Source organism: Ambystoma mexicanum, chromosome 4p, assembly GCF_040938575.1.
Source record: "Ambystoma mexicanum isolate Mex_15411 chromosome 4p, UKY_AmexF1_1, whole genome shotgun sequence".
In the NCBI taxonomy this organism is placed as follows: Eukaryota; Metazoa; Chordata; class Amphibia; order Caudata; family Ambystomatidae; genus Ambystoma; species Ambystoma mexicanum.
In genome coordinates this window covers 580,950,427-580,971,186 of record NC_090927.1, presented here as the reverse complement: position 1 = coordinate 580,971,186, position 20,760 = coordinate 580,950,427, and the positions used below count along the sequence as shown (strand labels likewise).

Below are 20,760 nucleotides of genomic sequence, written 5' to 3'. Positions count from 1 at the left end.
GGTCGTTGGTCTCCATCAGAGTCCAAACTACATATCAATCTTTTGGAGCTGAGGGCAATCAGATTCCGCTGAAGGCCTTTCTGCCCTCTGTGCGGGGAAAGAATGTCCAGATAAAGACGGACAACAGTTGTCATGTACTACCTCAACAAGAGAGGTGGTGTAGGGTCACTACCACTGTGCAGAGAGGCAATGCAGCTCTAGTATTGGGTAATTCAAGAGGGTAGATCTCTATCAGCAGTTCACATAGAGAGGAGAACACAGCGGCTGACTCTCTGAGTGGGAGCTAGCTGAGAGAGCCCTTCAAGAGATCTTCACCCTTTTAGGAACCCCACAAATGGTCCATCTCTCCTCCTTCCACAAAGAGAGGACCTTCTCGGATTCGGACCTCCCAGATGACGTAATGGAAATTCTGCTTTTGGCCAGAATGCCAACAACAAAGTCTTTGTACCCTTGCTGTTGGAATACATTCTGAAACTTGTGCAGAGAAAAGAATGTAGATCCGTTTGTGTAAGACACCGGATGTTTTATCCAGTCTACTAACTTTAGCCAATCTGGGGCTCCAGATTGGTACTATTAAAGGCTGTTTGGCGGCACTGACTATCTTTAAACGCTATCAGAGGAATGTTCATACTTCAAAATTCCGCTGGTTACACAATTTCTAAAGAGTCTCACCAACGTTTGTTCCCCCTCCCTTCTCCTTTGCAGTTTCCTATTTGGGATCTTAATGTGGTTCTAAAATTCCTAATGTGTGCAACTTTTGAACCTTTACACTCATGTTCTTTAAGGTTGTTAACCTTTGCAACCATTCTATTGATGGCTGTAATATCAGCCTGTAGAGTGAGCGAGGCACTTTCGTTCAAGCCATCCTTTACTATCTTTCATAAGGATAGGGTTGTTGTAAGGGTTAACCCTTAATTTTTACCCAAAATCATTTCTGATTTCCACTTAGGGCAGAAGATTGTTTTACCTTCTTTTTATCCCTCACCTCATCCTAGCAAGGAGGAGGAGGAGAGGTTACATAGGTTGGACCCTTGCAGAGCTTTTAGCTTTTATATTTCTGGACTGTCAAAACTCTGTATTGATGATCAGCTTTTCATTGGCTATACGGGCCAGCAGCGCTTTGGTGTAAAGCGCTATATAAACTTAATAAATACAAATACAAACTAGTTTAGGCTGTTACAAAACAGACCTTATCCTGGTGGATCATTCTGGCAATCTCAGAATGTTACAGGCTGGCGGGGAAGGATCCGCCTGAAGATTAAGGGCCCATTCCACCAGGGGCATGGTTACTTCTACAGTCCTGCAACTGAATGTACCGATAAGAATTATTTGTGAAGCAGCAACGTGGTCGACTATCCACACTTTCACAAAACATTACTGCCTGGAATCTTCCCTTGGTCCGGATGGGAGCTTTGGAAAAGCAGTCCTGCACTTGACACATGATAACCATTAAAATATAAATTCTCCTCCCTGCACCAAATCAAACACTATTTTGGGAGTCTATCAAAGATGAGGAATACGTGGGAGGACCCAATCTATTCGAAGAACAAGTTAGTTACCCCTGGTAACGTTCTTTCAACTGGATGTTCCTCATCGCCCTCCCAAGTAGAATTTCATGCAATTACAGTTTTCATTCTTTCTAGACTTAGTACGGTCAATCCCGTGCTTTTATGGGTATTTCTACTGTGTGAAAAAACAGAACTGAAGCCAACAGGCGCTGAGCATGCTATATATGCCTTCGATGACATCTTCGAGGGACATCGAGTCGACGCCATCGACGCACAGCAGCCTCTGCCGAAATGTTTTTTCCAAAGCAGCTTAAGCTGGATATCGAATATCAAAGATTAGGAATACGTGGGAGGAACATCCAGCCGAAAGAACGTTACCAGGGGTAATTAACTTGTGCTTCTCACTGCAATCTGGGTCATACTGCCCCCAGCCAATGACTGCCCTTTCCCAAGCCCCTGCTCAGGTAGCCATCTTCAGATTTTTACCGCACGTTCGAGTGTTGGGAGTCCTTGAGTTTTGCTTCGTGAGCTATTCTAAGTTTGTTTTTGTGCTTTTTCGCGAAAAAAGTGCTATTTTTGTCAGAGCCTGTGTGCTCTTTCTCTCCATTGGCAGACAAGCTGGGATACGTTTGTCGTGAGTTTCAGCGCCCCTTAATGGCAAGGATCATCAAGTTTTCATTGAAAGGTCCAGAAGGCCATCGGGCCTACTCCGGACCAGGTCAGAAGAGAAGAAAGAGCAAAGCTCCCTTTTCAAGCTCTGCTCCAGCTGCAGATTGCGGAACGTGTTTGTGGAGGACGAACACCCCACTGCCTCTCCTGTCTCCAGACCACTGAGGAGATTGCGAAATCTGCTTCGGGTTCACAAAGAGAAACATGAAAGATCATCACAGTAGACTAACGGCGTGGCTCAGTGCAAGGCCTCTGCCCCGTTCCCTGGGCATGCCTCACCCAGGACCGGCCAGTCCGAGGAGTGGGCTTCTAAGTCCTTTGAAGGCGCCTCATCCGTGTGGGCCCAAGAAGCACAAGTCCATTTCCGTTGGGGTCGCTGCGCAAGCGGGTCCCGTGATGGACAGGGCACGATCAACCTCACCATCTGCCTTCCTCTACAGCCATCAATCCAGCTCCTTCTCAAAGAGGAAATGAGACAACCCGGCTAAGCTGCGGGAGAAGCCAGAGAAGCCTAGGGTGCAAAAAAAGACGACCAACCTGTTTGCGAAGGCCCAGGCGGTGCAAGAAAAATCATTGTCGACGATCAAGATGGTGGCGGCTGCTCTCAGGAAGGCCAAAGGGGCTGACCCGGTGAAGGTAGCCCCGTCTGTGCCCAGAGTATCACTACCCCCAAGGCGAGAGTCCTCGGCTGGGGCGGTGGAGAAAACACAGGAAAAGAGGATGCCATCGAGAATGGCGACGTTAAGCCCGAATCTGACCCCTCAGGATGCAAAATAGGGGGAGGGGGGCGCGAGGAGTCCTCAGGGTAGGCTGTACTCCAAGGCACAGATGTTTCCTCCTTGGATGAGGATGGCCAGGAGTCAATACACACGATCCACAAGGACATGGGGGACGACGGCGGAGATGCCGTTGATGGCGCAGGGCCTAGTAGGCCTACAGCCCGACCCCGCAGAGAGATTATCACTGGACATCCTTACAACCCTGCACACATGGGTGTCGGAAATTCAGAAAAGGATGCCACCAGCCCCTGCGGCCCCTGATCAGCTTTTGGTGAAAAGGAGGAAGCGCCATCCTACCCAGCCGCATCCCGCGTCACATGCATTAACTCCCCGACCACCCCCCTGAGGGACCACGACACATGGACAGGCATGGCAGACGACTGCAATGATATTGTCACGGTGGGCGGATCGCTGCAACCGAGGGCGTCCCCCACTGGACGAGGTGGGGTTGTTTAATGCCATGGTCGCCAATGCGTCCAAGCTTTTCCAGCTGACAACCGAGGTGACCAAAAAGGAAGGCTTCCTATACCAGAGGCGCAAGGCCAAGAGGAAGACCATCATGGCAGTGCCCCTCCTGGACGACGTTTGAGAGAAGGGCCTGGCTTTATTGAAGAATCGGGCCACAGCCCCATCCAAGCGAGATAGGCTGGAGAAAAAGGTGCCTCCTGTCGCTTCCGTCACCAGACTCTGGTGTCGGCGGCTGCGAGAAAGATCTAACCCCTCGTCTTCGTCCTCCGTCCCTCTGGACAGCGAGGGGAAGAAGTTGGGCGCCATGGGGAGAAGTCATCTACTGTCGGGCTTCGACCGTCAAGGTGGCCAATGCACTGGTGATCCGGGCCAGGTTTCACAGGGAACTGTGGAACAAACTGGCCCCGCTTCTGGAGTTCCTACCCAATGACAAGCGGATGGAGGCGATCTCCATCCTCTAGGAAGGAGAAGGGGAAGTGGCATCGAACCATGCCATCCCAGTGGTCCTGGACATTGCTGACACAGGTTTCTGACAGATGGGGAACGGTGTCTGCCTCCATCGTCGAGGCTGGCTGAAGGCTCCCAATTTCCGCCAGGCGGTCCAAACAAGGGTTTTGGACATGCCCTTCGAGGAGGACAATCTCTACTGGAAGGCCGTCGACGAATCCTTACAGTCCATCAAGACTGATGGGGAGATGGCTTGTGCTATCTGCACTCTACAACAGCACTGCTCTTCCTTTCGTGCCTCCGGCGGAATGTCCGACAGATCAACGAAGGGATTCGGTAGAGGTTCATCGGCGTACAGGCAACCCTCCCGGTCCACGACCCAGGAAGCCTACAGAGGCCGTTCTAAGGCTTTCGGTGGAGGTGGCCAGTGCCATCATCACCCCCAAAGTGGTACGCATGACTGAACCAGCCAGGACGTCGGGCCCCCACCCATGCACTCCGGTGGGAGGCCAGCTGGCGGGATTCATCAGCGAGTGGAAGGTCTCCACCGACAGATGGGTGTTGGACGCTCTCGCCCACAAACATACAGTGGAGTTTTCAGCAAAAGTGTCTGCGGATCCCTCCGGTGGCACGGCAGGATCAGCTCCTGCAAGAGGTACAGGCCATGCTAAGAAAAGGGGCAATAGAGCTGGTTCCTAGACGTCTCAGGGAATCCGGAGTCTACTCCAGATACTTCTAAGTCAAGAAGACCAGGGGCTGGAGGCCCATTCTAGACGTGCAGTGTCTGAACAGGGGTCCTGTTGCAGCACATGCTCGGCCAACTGGAAGGAGACTGCTTGACGCTGCTGGATCTGGAGGACACATACTTCCACGTCCCTATTCACAGGAAGCATCGGAAGTTCCTGCACTTTGTATTGCAGGAAAGACGCTACCAATTCAAGGCCCTCCCTTTCGGCCTCAAGTCGGCGCCCAGGGTGTTTACGAAGTGCCTGGCATCAGTGGCTGCCCATCTACATCTACATGGGATGCACGTGTACCCTTACCTCAGTGACTGGCTCATCCGGGTCAGGTCAAGGGAAGTAACCATCAAATAAACTGAGGGGATCGTCTGTCTGGCTGACTGATGTGGGGTTCTGTCAAGTCCTGCTCGACCCCATCGCAGAATGCACTGTTCCTGTGAGCCAGTCTCGACACAGTTTCCTGCATGAACTTTTGCTGTGAAAGGTCTGAGCCTGACCGAGGGGGACCCACATTAACTTTTTGGTGAACTGTTTTGGAAATTTGAAATAAGACATCTTGAACTGTCTTTGTGTTAAGATCCTGAGTGTGCCATCTTGCCTACAGGGACCTTCTTATTCGGTGCTGCCCAACGTGGGGAGGAGAGATGACTCAGCCACATGTATTCTTTATATTTGAACTCTGACTTTCCTTTGCAAACACATTCTCCTTTTCACACTTTTTGTACAAGATATGGAGCACACATTAGATTTTTGTTAGTATAGGCCATTTTGATTTGATGGACTTAACTAGGACTGTTTGATTTATTTGATGGTTGAGCCTACTCCAGTCTTAGTTGAAGGGCAAAGTAGGAGTTTCTACAACCCCATTGAAACTTCAATAAAGGTTTTACAAATTGTACCTTTTGTGTCCGTGTCATACCTGTGATGCCATGCCTCCCTTACGCTACATGTAAACGATCTTAAGTCATCTCGTAGTTCTGTGACCTTAATGAAGGAATTAGACCATCAACCTTGTTCCTTGATTTAATTGTGGAATTCCTTTGAGTTGCAGTATTGTTATGTTAGACGTACTTTCACCAGTTTCTAATCCATTAATAGTAGTAAGCTGTTGCTCACCTAAATTATTAACTTACTGTAGAATCTCTTCAACTAGCAAAATACACGACTCAACCTTTCAAATTGAACTTGTTCTAGCCACCAGAGTGAAATTCTGAACTACGCAATGAGGTTGTGCCCTCTGGCAGATACTTCTACTTTTGCCACAGTGTCTTGTGTAATCACATTTACATTATGGAAGGGTACTTATTCCATGTTTTGTTTGTATAAGACATTTGGTTTGTTGCATGATTTTGGTTACAAATGATTATTTTTTCATTATAGAATATCCAGTCCACAAACTGGCAAACCATGAGATTTAAACCCCCTCCTCCAAATTCGGATATTGGGTGGAGAGTAGAATTTAGACCAATGGAGGTAATAATTAGTTTCTTTTTTTGAATTTTTCAAAAGTGTACGTTTGCAATGTTTTCTGTTCTTAAGTCTTATTTCATTTCTTTATTTTTTACTTTTCTTCTTTAGGTTCAGTTAACGGACTTTGAAAACTCTGCATATGTTGTGTTTGTTGTATTGTTGACTAGAGTAATTCTTTCGTACAAATTGGATTTCTTAATACCTTTATCAAAGGTAAGTTTTTTTTACTTTTTAATTCCCACACAGGTATATTTGTGTGTAGATTCTACCAGCAGATGATTTTGTCCTCTACAGACTGCTGTGTAACGGGGTGGGGTGGTGACCGATACCAAGCCAAACCTTGATTGACTGCCATTTCAAAATGGTGGGTACTCTTTCTTTCCAAACAGCAGCTGCATGTATACCAGGAATCGCAGCTCTCGAATGAGTAGCCATCATTAGTCTGAGTTCCCAAGGAGTAAGACTTGAACATAAGGGGTGTTTCATTTTGTTTTTCTATGGTTCAACTGAATCTACCATTGTTTCTGTAGATGTAGATCTCAGTGCAGCCAGGTTGTTTTCTAGAGCCGGGGGGGGGTGGGGGAAGGGTGGCCGGTGGGGGGTGGTTAGAACACATCATGCTTTTTCTCGACAGTCAGTCATGTGAGATTCTGAGAGATTATTCAATCACTAGTTGCAGCCATTGTTATGCAAGGACGTGCTGAAAACTGTTGTGTATTTTAACATAAATAATGGCCAAAGTAAGTAGCATTCATCTAATGTCCACATCATTTCATATTATATATTAAATTGAAATGTTTACAGCGGGAAAAGATGTCTTTTTTTTCTTTTTTTAAATTTCTGCTTTATAAAATTTTCAAGAAAAACACAATTTACTTGAGCTACAAAGGTTCCATTAAAAACAGACCACCCCCACCTGCTTTCATAATAACATCTTTATGGCACTCACAGGTTCATTCTCACCTGTCTACTGCTTTTAAGGGTACATTGTTCTCAGGGACGTTTCATCATCAGTTTGAGTATCGTTTCATCACTTCTGCAGCATGGGGTCTGGCATAGATTCACATGCTCATGAATATTCCCTGTCGTCAGGCTGGTAATCCTCGTGGAAGAAAAAAGTTTGTTTCTAAACTGTCTTTCTCCTATAAACCAATCACTGAGCTCTGGGTCATACTGCCCCCAGCCAATGACTGCCCTCTACCTAAGCCCCTCCTCTGGCAGCCATCTTCATATTTTTACCGCACGTTCAAGTGTTGGGAGTCCTCTTGTTTCGCTCTTCAAACTTTTCTGTGTTTTTTCACTTATTTGATAGGAAAGCCTTTTCGGTCAATCGAGCCAGTGTGCTCCATCGATCACCCTTCCTATTAACAGGGATCTGTTTTTCGGCATTGTTCATGTCCCTCAAGGGCAGAAATCGTCAAGTGTTCTTGGACGCTTCCAGAAGTTCTTCAGGCCTACACCGCACAGATCATGTCGGATGAGAAGGACGGTGCTTCCCTCTTCAAGCTGTGCACCAGCTGCAGTGTGTGGAATGTGTTCACGGACGAGCATTCCCAGTTCCTGTATTGCCTACACCCGACGCATAAAGAAGAAATTTGTGAGATCTGCGGTGGCTTCACCAAGCGCATGATGAAGGATCGACACGTCCGGTTGGAGATGTGGCTCAAGGCCAGTGCCAATACCCCTGGTGATTTACAGGGGCATGCCAACCGGAGCGGGCTTCTATGTCTAACACAAGACTAAGCACCGCGAGTCCGCTTCCGTCGGGGGTTGCTGCTCCTGCGATGGTCAGGGCACGTTCGTCGTCCCCGGCTGCCTCGATCTCCAGCCACCGCTCCAGCTCTTTGTTTTGGAGCAAGTCAGCTGCGGGAGACGCCAGAGGAGGCCAAGCAGGACAAGGTGCCCGGCCTGCCCATGAAGGAGAAGGCCGAGCAGGACAAGGTGTCTGGCCTGCATGTGAAGGCCCAGGTTGCCCAGGCCCAATCGTCCTCCTCGATCGAGTTGATGGTGGCCTCCCTTTCGAAGGCAAAACCAGCTGACCCGGTCCAGGGTGCCCCTGTGGCGGCCAGACTGGCTCTTACTCTCAGGAGGGAGGCTTCGGCCAAGCCTGTTGAGAAGACGATGCCAGACCTCCGTCTGAGACCGACCCCTCAGGACCCGAAGAAATGGGTTTAGGGGCGGAGAAGAACTCGAAGGAACTGACATTTCTTTGTCGGACCAGGAGATAGTTTCCGTCCACACCATTGAGGATGGTGACGACGGAAGCGTCGGGACGACGCCCGCCGGAGGCCAGGGCAACAAAACCGTCAATGGGGATGACGACATGGGAGCTGGGACCAGCGACCCTGTCCCCCAGGTGCCTCTGAAAGACATCTCGCAGGATATCCTCTCGACCCTCCACATGCTGGAGTCAGAGATTCAGATGAGGATACTGACAGCACCACCAGCGGCACCATCACCGGTGACCCTGTTGACACCGGGGCAACTACCGACGAAGAAGAGGAGACATCCTACACCTCCATTCCAACCGTTGCTGCGCCATCCCCCATAGGGGGACGGACACAGCAACAACTGACGCGGACGACGATGGCGGGATGGGAGATCCTCCGTCGCCACAGCCGCGAGCTTCTCCACCGGATGAAGTGGGATCCTTATGTTCCATGATCTCCTGTGCGTCACACCTGTTAGCTCATCCCGGAAGAGGAGGGCTTCCTTTACCAGCGCCGGGAGGTGAAGAGGAAGACCATCCTGTCGGTCCCGCTGCTGGACGACGTTTGAGATGAGGGGCTGGCCCTGCTGAGGAACCCTACCTCAGCCCCAGTGAAGAGAGACCACCTTGAAAAGAAATACAGAGTGCCGGAGTCTGCACCCAAGTGTCTGCGGTCTCAACCGTTGCCGGGTTCGGTGCTCTCGGCGGCCGCCAGGAAGAAATAATCGAGTTTGCATCTTTGTCACAGCCTCTCCGGGGCAACAAGGGGAAGAAATTGGATTCCATGGGTTGAAAGGTCACCTACACAGCAGGGGCAACAGTCGAGACGGCCAACGCCTTAGCAACCGTTGCCAGGTACGACCGGGAGCTTTGGTACAAAATGGCTTCCATCTTGAATTTCCTCCCCAATGACAAACAGGTCGGGGCGTCTGATCACAGTGGCACTGGACATCACAGACACGGGTTTCTGCCAGATAGGCAACAGACACTGGTGTCTGCCAGAACAGTGTTTGCCTTCGCCGTCGTGGCTGGCTCAAGGCCACCAACTTCAGGCTGGAGGTCCAGGCGAGGGTCCTGGACATGCCGTTCGACAGAGACCACCTTTTCGGGAAGGTAGTCAATGAATCCATCCAGGCCATCAAGACCAACATGGAGACGGCCTGTGCCTTGAGTACTCTGCAGAAACACTGGCCGTCCTTTTGTTCCTCAGGAGCGAAGTCTAGCAGGTCTTCGAAGGGTTTCGGCAGGGGCTCATCCTCTTACCACCAACCCTCCTGTTCCTCGACCCAGGAAGCCAATAGGGGTTGCTCCAAGGCATTCTGAGGTGGTTGCTGTCATCGTCAAGGCTTCCAGGGCAGCGGGTCTACTGCCAAGCATGACTGAACCGGCCAAGAAGTCGGGGCCCCACCCCTGCACCCCGGTGGGAGACTGGCTGGCGAACTTCATCAGCGTGTGGGAGACCATCTCCACCGATCGATGGGTGCTGGACGATCTTGCCCTCCGACATGGTGTCCTGCCTGGCGTCGCCGTCAGAGGAGAGGATATCGGCCATCTTGGGCAAAGTGCAACGGCTGTTAGCACTGAGGGTCGCCACGGTGAGGACCATCAAGTCGCTACTCAGCATGATGTCGTCATGCATATACCTGATTCGGCTCTGCAAGTTGCGGCTGCGCCCTATACAGGAATTCCTTGACGCCTGTTGGGTCCAGGGGTCCGGAGGCTTCCAGGACAGGATCGCGCTCGACGAGGAGTTCTGTCGAGCGATAAGGTGGTGGGGCATGCGTTCCAACATCACAAGAGGCCCAGATTTCTAGAGCCCCCCCCGTACCAGGAGACGTTCACGGCGGACGCTTCCCTGGAAGGATGGAGAGCACACACCGGACGTCTTCACGCCAGAGGCCTGGGGCTGCTGGAGGAGAACGCTACACATCATGTTCTGGTACTACAGGTGGTGTTTTGGGCCCTCAGGTCTTTTCTGCCGTCCCTCAAGGGCAGAGTGGTAAGTGTCCTCAGACAATACCACCACAATGTTAAACATCTGGAAACAGGGGCACCAGATCTCCAGTGCTCTCCAGTCACCCAGGGGATGTTTCTCATTAATCCATTACTCACAAACCTCAGAGACTAGAGGACATTTTTACTTAGACCACTTTCGAACAGCCCGCTTAACACAACAATATAATTTGTTCAAACGGTCACTTGCTTCCCCAACACCAGTCGTGTCTACCCAATCGTATGCATTCATGTCTATTGAATCTTAACATACCATTCCAATTTTATCAAGAAATATCAGTTTATTTTCTTTTTATAAAACACCTTTCAGTAGAAAAATATACACAATCTATCATATGTATTTCAACAAGAACCTAAAAATGCTTTTAAAATTTAAGCAAAGATGTATTGTACATGGACAATGTTATTTGGTACATCAATCAATCATTTCTTTTGGTACATAGAATAAGTTTTCATAAGGGATATATTGTTAGCTACCATCTCATATTCATCATAGCATACACAGTCCATACACCTTCTGACTACCCGTGCAACCGTCACTCTTTCAATCAATCATAAAACATTGTCAACACACCCGACATGTTTCTTTCCTTATACTTTCACACAATTAGCTAGGAAATTCTTCAGGGGTAAGTACCACACTGGTTTACAATGTACATGCTAATCTTGTATTCTTGAATTCGTTGGGGGGGACGGGGGGGGCAATCCTCTGATTGCCCTCTTTGGATCCTTCCTCTGGGTAAGACCACCGAGTGGATATCTGTAGGAAGCAAGTACAAAGAGAGGTGGTTTTATTACTCTACCAGTCTTAGTTGCAATTTTTATTAGTCACAACAAACTGTGTTTGTATCACAGCGGAAGGGAGTCATTAACTAAGCAACTCCTTCCTGTCACCTAACTTAGAATCATTTCTCTTGGTGCTGCGAACAGGTTTAACATGAGTGACTCAGTAGACACATTTCACCTCTTAATTAGCCTTATCTTGGGGTTAGGATATATTGTCCGCCCCTACTCTCTACCCAGCTAAATTAAGGAACATAGCCCACATGCTTGCCATTGGGTGTACTAAAAATGTTTATATAAGTACCTCAATACAGACTCTCGGTCCTGAATTTCTTCTATCGCCTCTTGGCAATCGAGCTGTACCTCAAAGTAGATGGTATTCTGTGTGATGTCTCACCCCGTTTCTGTCCAGGTCACCAGTTCTTACAGTTCTTAAAAAGAATTTTAACAACAAACCTATTGTTAATTGGCTACACACAGAAGCTTCATTAATTCTACTTGTGTACCATCTATATGGCAGAATAAGTGTACATGTGATCTCTTTACCATTAGCAAGTCGATGTAAAAATGCCCGACTTCCAATCGCCTGTTAATACCCGGTTGCTTAATTCCATTTCCAATTGTTGACCGCGTGCGATGCACAAATATATTTGCAATTCTTCAGGCTTCCCTATGTGGATTCTAGGATGCTCTCAAACTGGGGGAGACACGGGTACAACAAAAACCGGGGATCAATGTACCTATACTATCACCCGTTGTGTCTGCTGTATCTCTTCTTACTTCCCCAGCTAATTTCTCACTGGATACTCCAGGGTGACTGACCTTTCATCAGCAAAACAGCCCCGCTTCCGTCAAGGAAATGTTCTAACTGCTACCATCGTGTGGAGCTGTGTCTCCTCTGACTGCTTTCTCCCATCGATCTCTCCTGGGTCTCATTTTATTTGTGTTTGTCGTAGGGATCACGTCTTCACATGTTCCTCTCCGCATGCAAGGTCCATTCCTCTAAGGGTGATGCATGTCGCCTGTGTTCTTATCCGCGCATTACCAAGCCCAACTATGCAAGCCTCCACATTCCGCTCTCATCAGCAGCTTTGATATAGAAGTAAGTCACTGTGTGGCTCTGTCATTTTTGTTTCTGCATCCTGTTTATACCGTCTCGCCAGTATACTGGTACCATATCTGCTTGTTGTTTCCAAGTCCTTGTGTCATACCTCAGCAGTGGGCGTGTCATACACGCTGTGACTATTAATGTCAAGAAACCCTAAACTGCTTGTGTTTTTAGATGAAGTTATTGTATTACCTGCTAAGCTAATCAGCAGTATATTGTTGACACTTGGTGTTCCCCGCACTCGGTTTAAAAGTGATGGAAGCCGCCATACCCTTGGCAAAGATACCTTCTGTGTTTCTTTTATTCTACTCTTTGATTCAATCCCAGTTCTACACTTTTGTTTAGGAAGATAAATTCTTTCTTTCAACAGCAATCTTTTTCTATCCAGATTGGTGTAATTGCTGGTTTTCACCTGGTATATGATTGACCACCTTAGTTCCACAGCTTTATGTATTTTTTTCTATGAAATGACCCACCAAGGGGGCTGAGTGTACTCTATTTTTTATACAGCTTTTGTGTTCCGTAAACCGGGTCTTAATTCTCCTTTCGGTCTTCCCTATATAGATCTTCTTACAGGGGCACCAGATGACATACACCACAAACTTAGAATTGCAGTTAGTTAACACCTTTTGTCTCCATAGGCTATTTAAGCTTAGATCTATCTCAGTAGATTTGTTTAGTTTGTTGACAGTACGAGCAGCTACCACAAGGGTAAGGCCCCTCTGGTGCCCGCATACCCCTTTTTTCCATTAAGATTGGTTGTGCCTTTATCTGTTTCGTGATGTCATTACGCATGATCTGGTCTTTTATTGACCTACTCCTTTGGAATGCGAGGAGAGGTCTTTCTATCGGGACCTTCCCTGTCTCTAAGATCCTCCAATTATGAGGTATAATTATACGAATCCAATTCGAGAGGTTACTGAATGTATTAACAACGACCAAATTATCTTTATTTTTATCTCTAGGCTTCTGTTGTTATTCAAGCATGGCTTCTCTGTGGTTGTTGTCTGCTCTTTTCATGGCCTTTCTCGTCAGGCTCAAAGAATAACCTCTTTCATGTAGGTTGTTTCTTAATTTCTTAGCTCCTTCTTTATAATCTGCCCTATTGGTGCTGTTCTTTTTTTTTACCGTAAAAACTGACGGATGGAAGCTTGTTTAATGCAACAATGCATTGCGGTCCGTTGTTTTTTTTTTGTAGGGTTTCATATACAGCTCTCCCTTCTCATTATCAACTTTAATTGTCACATCCAAGTAGTTCACTTCTTCTTTGCTATAATTTTCAGTGAATTTAAGGTTTTGGTCTTGTCCATTAATCCACGTATAGAACTAGGTAGCTTCGCTTTCGTCACCTTTCCAAATGATGAGCACGTCATCTATATATCTATTTCTCTTCCATAATTGGATGTTCTTTTTAAATGGATTTGTATCGGAGTAAATAAAGTTCTTCTCAAAAGCCTCCATATATAGATTAGCGATGCTCGGCGCTAGAGTGGTCATAATTCAGGTAAGTAATTAATGGCAGGAGTAAAGAACACTGTCGCCGACTCTCTCAGCGGGTGCTGCGCTCTTGCCTCGAGTGGGAACCTCGGCAGGATCAAGTGGACAACCTTTTCCTCAAATGGGGCAGTCCTCAGATCGATCTGTTTGCGACAGTGACGACCACCAAGTGCCAGAGGTTCGCCAGCAGATTTCCCCTAGCCGAGGAGCATGGGGGACGCATTCTCATTCCCTTGGGATGGCCTGTTTCTGTATGCGTTCCCGCCGTTGCTGTCATTTCGAGTCATCGGTCCACTCATTCGGTACCGGTGCAGGATGATCCTCGTCGCACCAGCGTGGCCCCTCCAGTGAAACTGCTTGTGGTCGTGCATCTTCTCGCCAGGGAAGGAGGCGCAATGCTTCACCACGACCCGGGATCTCTGAACCTGAAGGCCTGGCTCTTGCAGCATTAGGGTTCGGTGGCTACGATCATCCGGCGGACTGCAGGGACGTATTCGCCAAGGCCAGGTTGTCTACTTTGATGTGCTACAGACACAAATGGAAGCGATTTGTGACTTGGTGTCGGTCGCAGAAGATCAACCCTCTGATGGTCGCAGCCCCTCAAGTACTTCCGTATTTAGTCGTTGGCTAAATCGGGACTGGCTCACGCCTCCATCAAGGTACATCTGGCGACTATCTGCCGCTACACCAGATCTCCGGAACGGTCTTCACTGTGATCGCACATTCTAGTTAAGGAGGTCATCAAGGGACCTTTCTGCTCGTTTCCACCAGTGAAGGCTCCGGTCCCGGCGTGGGAACTTAGTGTGGTGCTGACTAGGCTCATGGGGGGGCCCCATGCGAACCTATGCATTCAGTCCGCTCAAGTTTCTGTCGTGGAAGACGGCGTTCTTCATGGCCATCACCTCTGCAAGACATGTAGGTGAGATCCTGTCATGCAAGCGGCCTTACTTGACTTTCCACAAGACGAGGGTGGTGCTGCGGACGTACCTCTCCTTCATTCCAAGGTTCCATTGGAATTTCATCTCAACAAGCCCTTGGTGTTACCTGTGTTTTTGCCGATGCCTTCGTTGCCGGCTGAAAGGACTTTGCACTCGCTGGATGTGGCTAGAGCACTGAAGTTTTATGCGGCCCGCACAAAGAGTTTCAGGGAAACTTCTCAGCTTTTTGTTAACTTTGGTCCTGTGAACCATGGGAAGGCCCTGTCCAAGGCAACCGACTGATGCCAGGCTGTCCGAGCGCCCATTCTACCAGAGCATTCGCTGCTACTACGGCGTTCCTGTCTGGTGTGCCCCTGCTGGACATTTGCAGGGCTGCTACGTGGAGGTCGACGCACACCTTCACGAAATTCTACCTTCACGAAATCTGTTGACAAGGATTCCAGGGAGGAGTCCACAGTCTAATAAGCAGTGCTGCGCAACTTGTTCGCTTGAAGGTGAGCCTGGTGAGGAGGTAAGAGATTACTTCTGTTGAGCCTTGCCACCTCCCGTGGTTGTGCATGTATGTACTGCTATGTATTATTTATTTATGAGCATGTGATTCCATGCCAGACCCCATGCTAGAGAAGGAACAAGTTGCTTACCTGTAACTGTTGTTCTCTAGCATGGGTCTGGCATGGATTCACATGCGAACCCTCCCGCCTGCCCCTCTGCTGCTCTTCTCTTGGTCCTACTGCCACATTACGTGCTACCAAATCTGAAGATGGCTGCCAGAGGAGGGGCTTAGGTAGAGGGCATTCATTGGCTGGGGGCAGTATGACCCAGAGATTAGTGATTGGTTACTACTAAGAAAGAAAGATCAGAAACGAAACTGATACTGATTTTTTTCTTTACCGAGGATTCCCAGCCTGACGACGGGGAATATTCATGAGCATGTGAATCCATGCCAGTCCCATGCTGGAGAACAACAGTTACAGGTAAGTAACTTGTTCCTTCTGCAATTTCTAGCTCCAGGGCTATCCGGTTTTAAAAGGTCAGCCAGCAAAGTATCCAAAGTGCGCAGTCCTTCACCTCTCCAACTTGGGTCCTGTCAGCCTCACACAGCTTCCTAAATCTCATGTGCTCCAAGACTGGCACACACCCCAATTCTGGGGGCCCACAACTCCCAGGCAGCTTCTTTGTTGCCTTCCAGTCCGCCTTGCCCCTCACAGCGAGCAGTGTCCACCCCTTCAGACCTGTGCCTCAGATGAGAGGAACCACTGTGCTCCGCAGCTCTACCCCTTACCACTTGTGTAGAGTCTGCTGTGCCTGCCGTGAGTCTCTCGAGCAAGGGACGCTCTCGGGCTGCGGATGCTCCCTGGCACCGCCTCGCTTCAACCCCCACAGCAGGGGCCGGGCCTCACCAGTGCCGACAGTGCAGTGGGGACAGAACTCTGCTCCAGAGCCCATGTGTAAGGGGAGAACCCAGGGCTCCCCAGCAACCTCTCCAAACCTCGTCAGAGGGGGGATCCGATCTTCTGTGCATCGCGGAGTCACTGGAATACTTCCTCCGTAGCCATTATGCCGGTCATCGCGGCGGGCCCCGTGAATCACTTTTGTTTTCTCGCGTCCCGTTCAGAGGGCTGGTTCTCTGCTTTTATGGGCCAAAATCTTTATGGATTTCGAGCCAGATGCATCCTGTTGGGTCATAAGTTCACCAGTATCAATGTACCTTGTCCTTGGGGGGGGGGGGGGCCTTAAGTGGGAGCACACTTACATTATCGGGGCCCGGGTAACGGAGGAGCACGGTCAGGAGACTCCCATCAGCGTGACTCCTGATGGCCTCGGTTGAAGACACCTTGAATATACCTACCTTTTTTCTCTGAATAACTCATGTGAAAGATGAACCAAGGTTCTTTTTTTCTGCTTAGTAAACTTATCCTAACGTTCGCTAAGCAGCTGCTTCTGGATTCAAGACATTGGTGTGTTGGCAGAATGCTGCTACAGAACTTTCCTCCGAGTATTCCTTAGGAGACATGTTATGTACTTACCCTCATTGCATAGATCCCAGGCGTGGCAAGGACAGCACATGCTTTTTTTATGGTTACTTGTGGACACTCTGGGTCAACCCTGGATGTGGGAAGCATCTGTAGTAAGCAGGACACATAGGGCTAGCCCAGGTGTTTTCCCTACCTGTGGTAAACTTGGTACATGTCTCTCCGGGAGTGGGTTGAACTGGCTTCATTCACCCACCTGGCCAGTACAGTGGTTGCCGATACCATAGTTCCGGAGTAACCAGTTGCTTGTTTGGGGGATGTAATTATTTTTCTGAGAGGGGGCATAAAGTGCCATTTGGCAAGCCACACAGCGAAGCAAACTTTAATTGCATGCATTTACATCACAAATATTACATATCTATGTAGATGCCATTTCTTCAAATCGCACTTGTAGCTCCAGTCGTTTATTCATTTGGGGTTTCATAGAAAATCAAAAAGCTACAATTAAGCCAGAGTAATGTTTCAACAAACTTTAAAACTGTCTCGTCCTCTTTTCTCTTTCTTATAGGGTGTCTGTCCCATTGGGACAGGACCGGAACACTTTTTTTTGAAAAATGTGAATTTTGGTGATGTGCCGGTGCACATGCAGTCACTATCTCCGCCCATTGTTAACACCTGTCAGTCCCCTTTTCAGTTCGTATCAATTAAAACGGCACAGGTAAGTAACACACTAACATTCACAAATTATTTCTGATGCTTAGAATCGCATGCTATGCATATAGTCCGACCTCTAGTGGTAATCGTGGAGTATTGCATATTTATTTCGAAGGTCAGAAAGGGATGTCGACATGGGTGTGGCTGTAACACTATCCCTAACGTGACATCTAGTGTATCCGAAATCCTTGACGCATCTAGATCCTCCAGATTCATTTTTTTATGCCTTTCTGATCGGTCGCTTTATGCTGAGCTTGTCTTTCGAGATATTGCTGTTACTGTTTCTTTGGCGCACCCACCGGTGGACTTTCTCCATGACCCTCTTCAACAGCTGTTTGTGTCTTGCCACTCTGCAACTCTTGCTGTCTCTGGCGACTCGATGGTGGTTTCCCGGCTTTTCCCCTCAGGCCCAGCCTTAAAGTAGGGAGAGTGGGGGACACATTTCTATTGACACTTCTCTTCTGAGAATGCCTTTTCTTTTCTACCCCTCCTCCTCTTCCTTTTCTCCTCTGGCCACTTTTTCTGGTTATTATGGAGAACACTTTTTAAATGTTGCCATTAGTGTAACAGCAAATGTCCTTGAAAGACACTCACAGGCAGTGTAACCAGTGTGTCTCTCATGACCACGATGAGCATTGTTGCAAGACCTGTAAACTCTTTCGGCCTAAGACCCTTACGGGCAGGCGTACAAAACGGGCGGCCTACGCCATGCAGGCCAATAGTTACTGTTCCGTCGGTATCTCAGACGAGGAGTCCATAAGCAACCACGGCTCAGTTTCGGAGTCCGAAGCGTAACCGTGGTGTCTTGACTCCCGAGTGCCTGTCCCCGCTAAGCATGCCGTTGGCAGTGCGATGGAGAAAGCACACCCCAGCGACAAAGGCACACCTACTATTCTTGAGGCCAAACGCACAACCCTTGGGCCTCTGACAGATTCGTCAAAAAAGCCATCAACGCCCATAGGCCAGCCTCACGTTTCGGCGGGGCCTACTGAACCTTCTGTTTCAGGGCATGCTGTGCCCCCGCCTTCGCGGCCAGCATAGGGTCCCAAGACTTTGGCCTCACAGGGCGCTGTCCCCAAAATGTGAGCACACGTTGCAGGGGTGTTGAAAGACTTGCCAAAATGCGCTTCCCTTTGCAAAAACGCTCAAACTCTGGAAGAAGCTTTCCAAGGCCCCAAGAAGCCCTCCACTTTGCCTGTAGGGTATTCTCCAGCCTCACCACCCTTGTCAAAGGCCCTACGACAGGACCCTGTACCTTGTGCTCCACCTTTCACACTTTCTGAATACTCCTCTTTCGCTGCATGGACAAGAGAAAGGTTTGATGCCTGCATGAATAAAATGTCAGAATGTATCGACTTTTTTGGGAAATTTGATAATCTCCTTCAGAGATAACGTCCTATGGATGACTGCCCTACTTCATTCAAGTCCCCAAGACACCACTCTCCTGGGGCTCATTTTTCCTCTCCTCCTAGGCAGCGTTTGCCTGATTCCCCCTGAGGATATTTTCCAGGATGATCAATATGACCTGCACAAGAATGCCTGTTATGTCCCGAATCAAGATGTTTCTCAGCATCCAGGTAACTGAACCCCTGCTGATGACCAGATAACTTGGCCCACTACCCCGGCCCATGAGGCCTAACCAGACAATATATTCTTGGACGCTCCTTTCCATCTCTCAACCCCAGGAGGCTTAACCATTAGATGATCAGATGCTGTTCAACACCCTCCTCGGGAAGGCTGCGGACCACTTTAAGATTGATACATTAGTCAGTGCCTGACTCGGATTTCATTGAGGACATCCTCAAGAAACAAGTCCCCGTCAGCCAAGCCATCCCGCTTTTGAACTCTGTCATGAAGCACATTGCCCCCTCCATGCTCATTGCCTCCCTTATATGGGCCCCCAACCCAAGGGTCGAGAATGTTTCGCCCCCACCACCTAGTCCTCTATTCATCAGAGGACATTCCATTCGAGACTCCTTGGTCGTAAGCACGACCAGGCAACATGCAGGTCTTCCACTGTCCTCGTCTGAGTCCCCCGCTAGACAAGGATTGCAAGAAGCTTTATGCCCTTGGAAAGAGTATCACCTAATTGGCTTCTTACAGTACCCACATAGCTAATGCAACACTCTTGCTAGCTATAATGAGGTACAGTGGGGACTAGTGCACGAAGGCCTGCAGAATGTTCCAGAGCCTACTAGATCACAGCATCTGGCAGTAGTACAAGAAGATCGTTAAGTGACGCTGAAGTACCCACATAGCTAATGCAACACTCTTGCTAGCTATAATGAGGTACAATGGGGACTAGTGCACGAAGGCCTGCAGAATGTTCCAGAGCCTACTAGATCACAGCATCTGGCAGTAGTACAAGAAGATCGTTAAGTGACGCTGAACATACCCTCGACGCTGCAGAGACCGTGGGTAGGGTACTAGCGGAAGGCACCCGATTGAAGCGCCATGCGTGTTTAAAAAGATTCTAGTTTCAAACCAGAGAGGCAAGCACCACTTGAGAAAGCTGTGGAAGACTCGGCCCTCTTGGCAAAGCGGTGGACAACAAAAGCCCTCGAAACTGCAAAGGAGCATTAAACTTTGAAGTCCCTTAATCAAATCACGGCCGCGTCATTTGTTCACTGTAGGGTCTTTAACACCAGCTGGTCCTTTCGCAGACAATCCTTTCCCTGCTCAGCACAAGGTGCCTAAAGTACTGGAGGATCTCCCTGGTATTCCAGCCAGGGCACATCCGGCAACTTTCAAACCCCTCAACAGGGATTTCGGCATGGCATGGGTAGGGTGAGAATAGCCAGAGGGTCCCCTGCCCAGCCAGCAAATTATTTGGTGGTTTAGGTCGCCTCCCATGTTTTCTCTGTAGGGGGACGATTAACATCTTTTACCCACGCATGGGAGAGAATCACCTCTGATCGGTGGGTCCTCAAAAATGTCAACAGCAGCTATTGCATAGAATTTTTCCATCCACCCCGATACTGGCTGCCGAAAAGACGCAGACTGTCTCCAGAACATCTCAATATCTTGCTGGAAGAAATACAGATTCTGGTGCAGAAGGGAGCGATCAAGGTCGTCCCAGATCTTCAGGTAAACAAGGGTATTTATTCAATATACTTCCTTGTACCCAGAAAGGATTTTACCATGCGCCTTGTTTTTGATCAAAAGTTCAGGATGACAACTCTACAGGACGTAATGCCACTGCTAAAATGGGGGCATTAGATGGCCACATTGGATATGAAAGATGCATACTTTCATATTTCAATGTTGCCAGCGCACAGAAAGTACCTTGGGTTCAAGATGGAGAACACACTATCAGTTCAAGGTACTCCCTTTCGGCATTGCCTCAGCCCAATGGTATTTACCAAGGTATAAGCAGTGGTGGCAGCTCACCTGCGCAGGCAGTCTGTTCCAGTGTACCCTTATCTCAACAACTGGCTTGTAACT

At 48.7% G+C, this 20,760-nt stretch overlaps 1 protein-coding gene across 1 annotated transcript in view; it reads left to right on the top strand.

Moving 5' to 3' along the window:
• GCLC (glutamate-cysteine ligase catalytic subunit) overlaps positions 1 to 20,760 on the top strand; it is a 281,892-nt gene that overhangs the window by 184,593 nt on the left and 76,539 nt on the right. The window contains exons 11-12 of the mRNA XM_069606130.1: positions 5,992 to 6,084; positions 6,190 to 6,294. Of these exons, the coding sequence (XP_069462231.1) occupies positions 5,992 to 6,084; positions 6,190 to 6,294 (198 nt within the window). The remainder of the gene's footprint in view (positions 1 to 5,991; positions 6,085 to 6,189; positions 6,295 to 20,760) is intronic.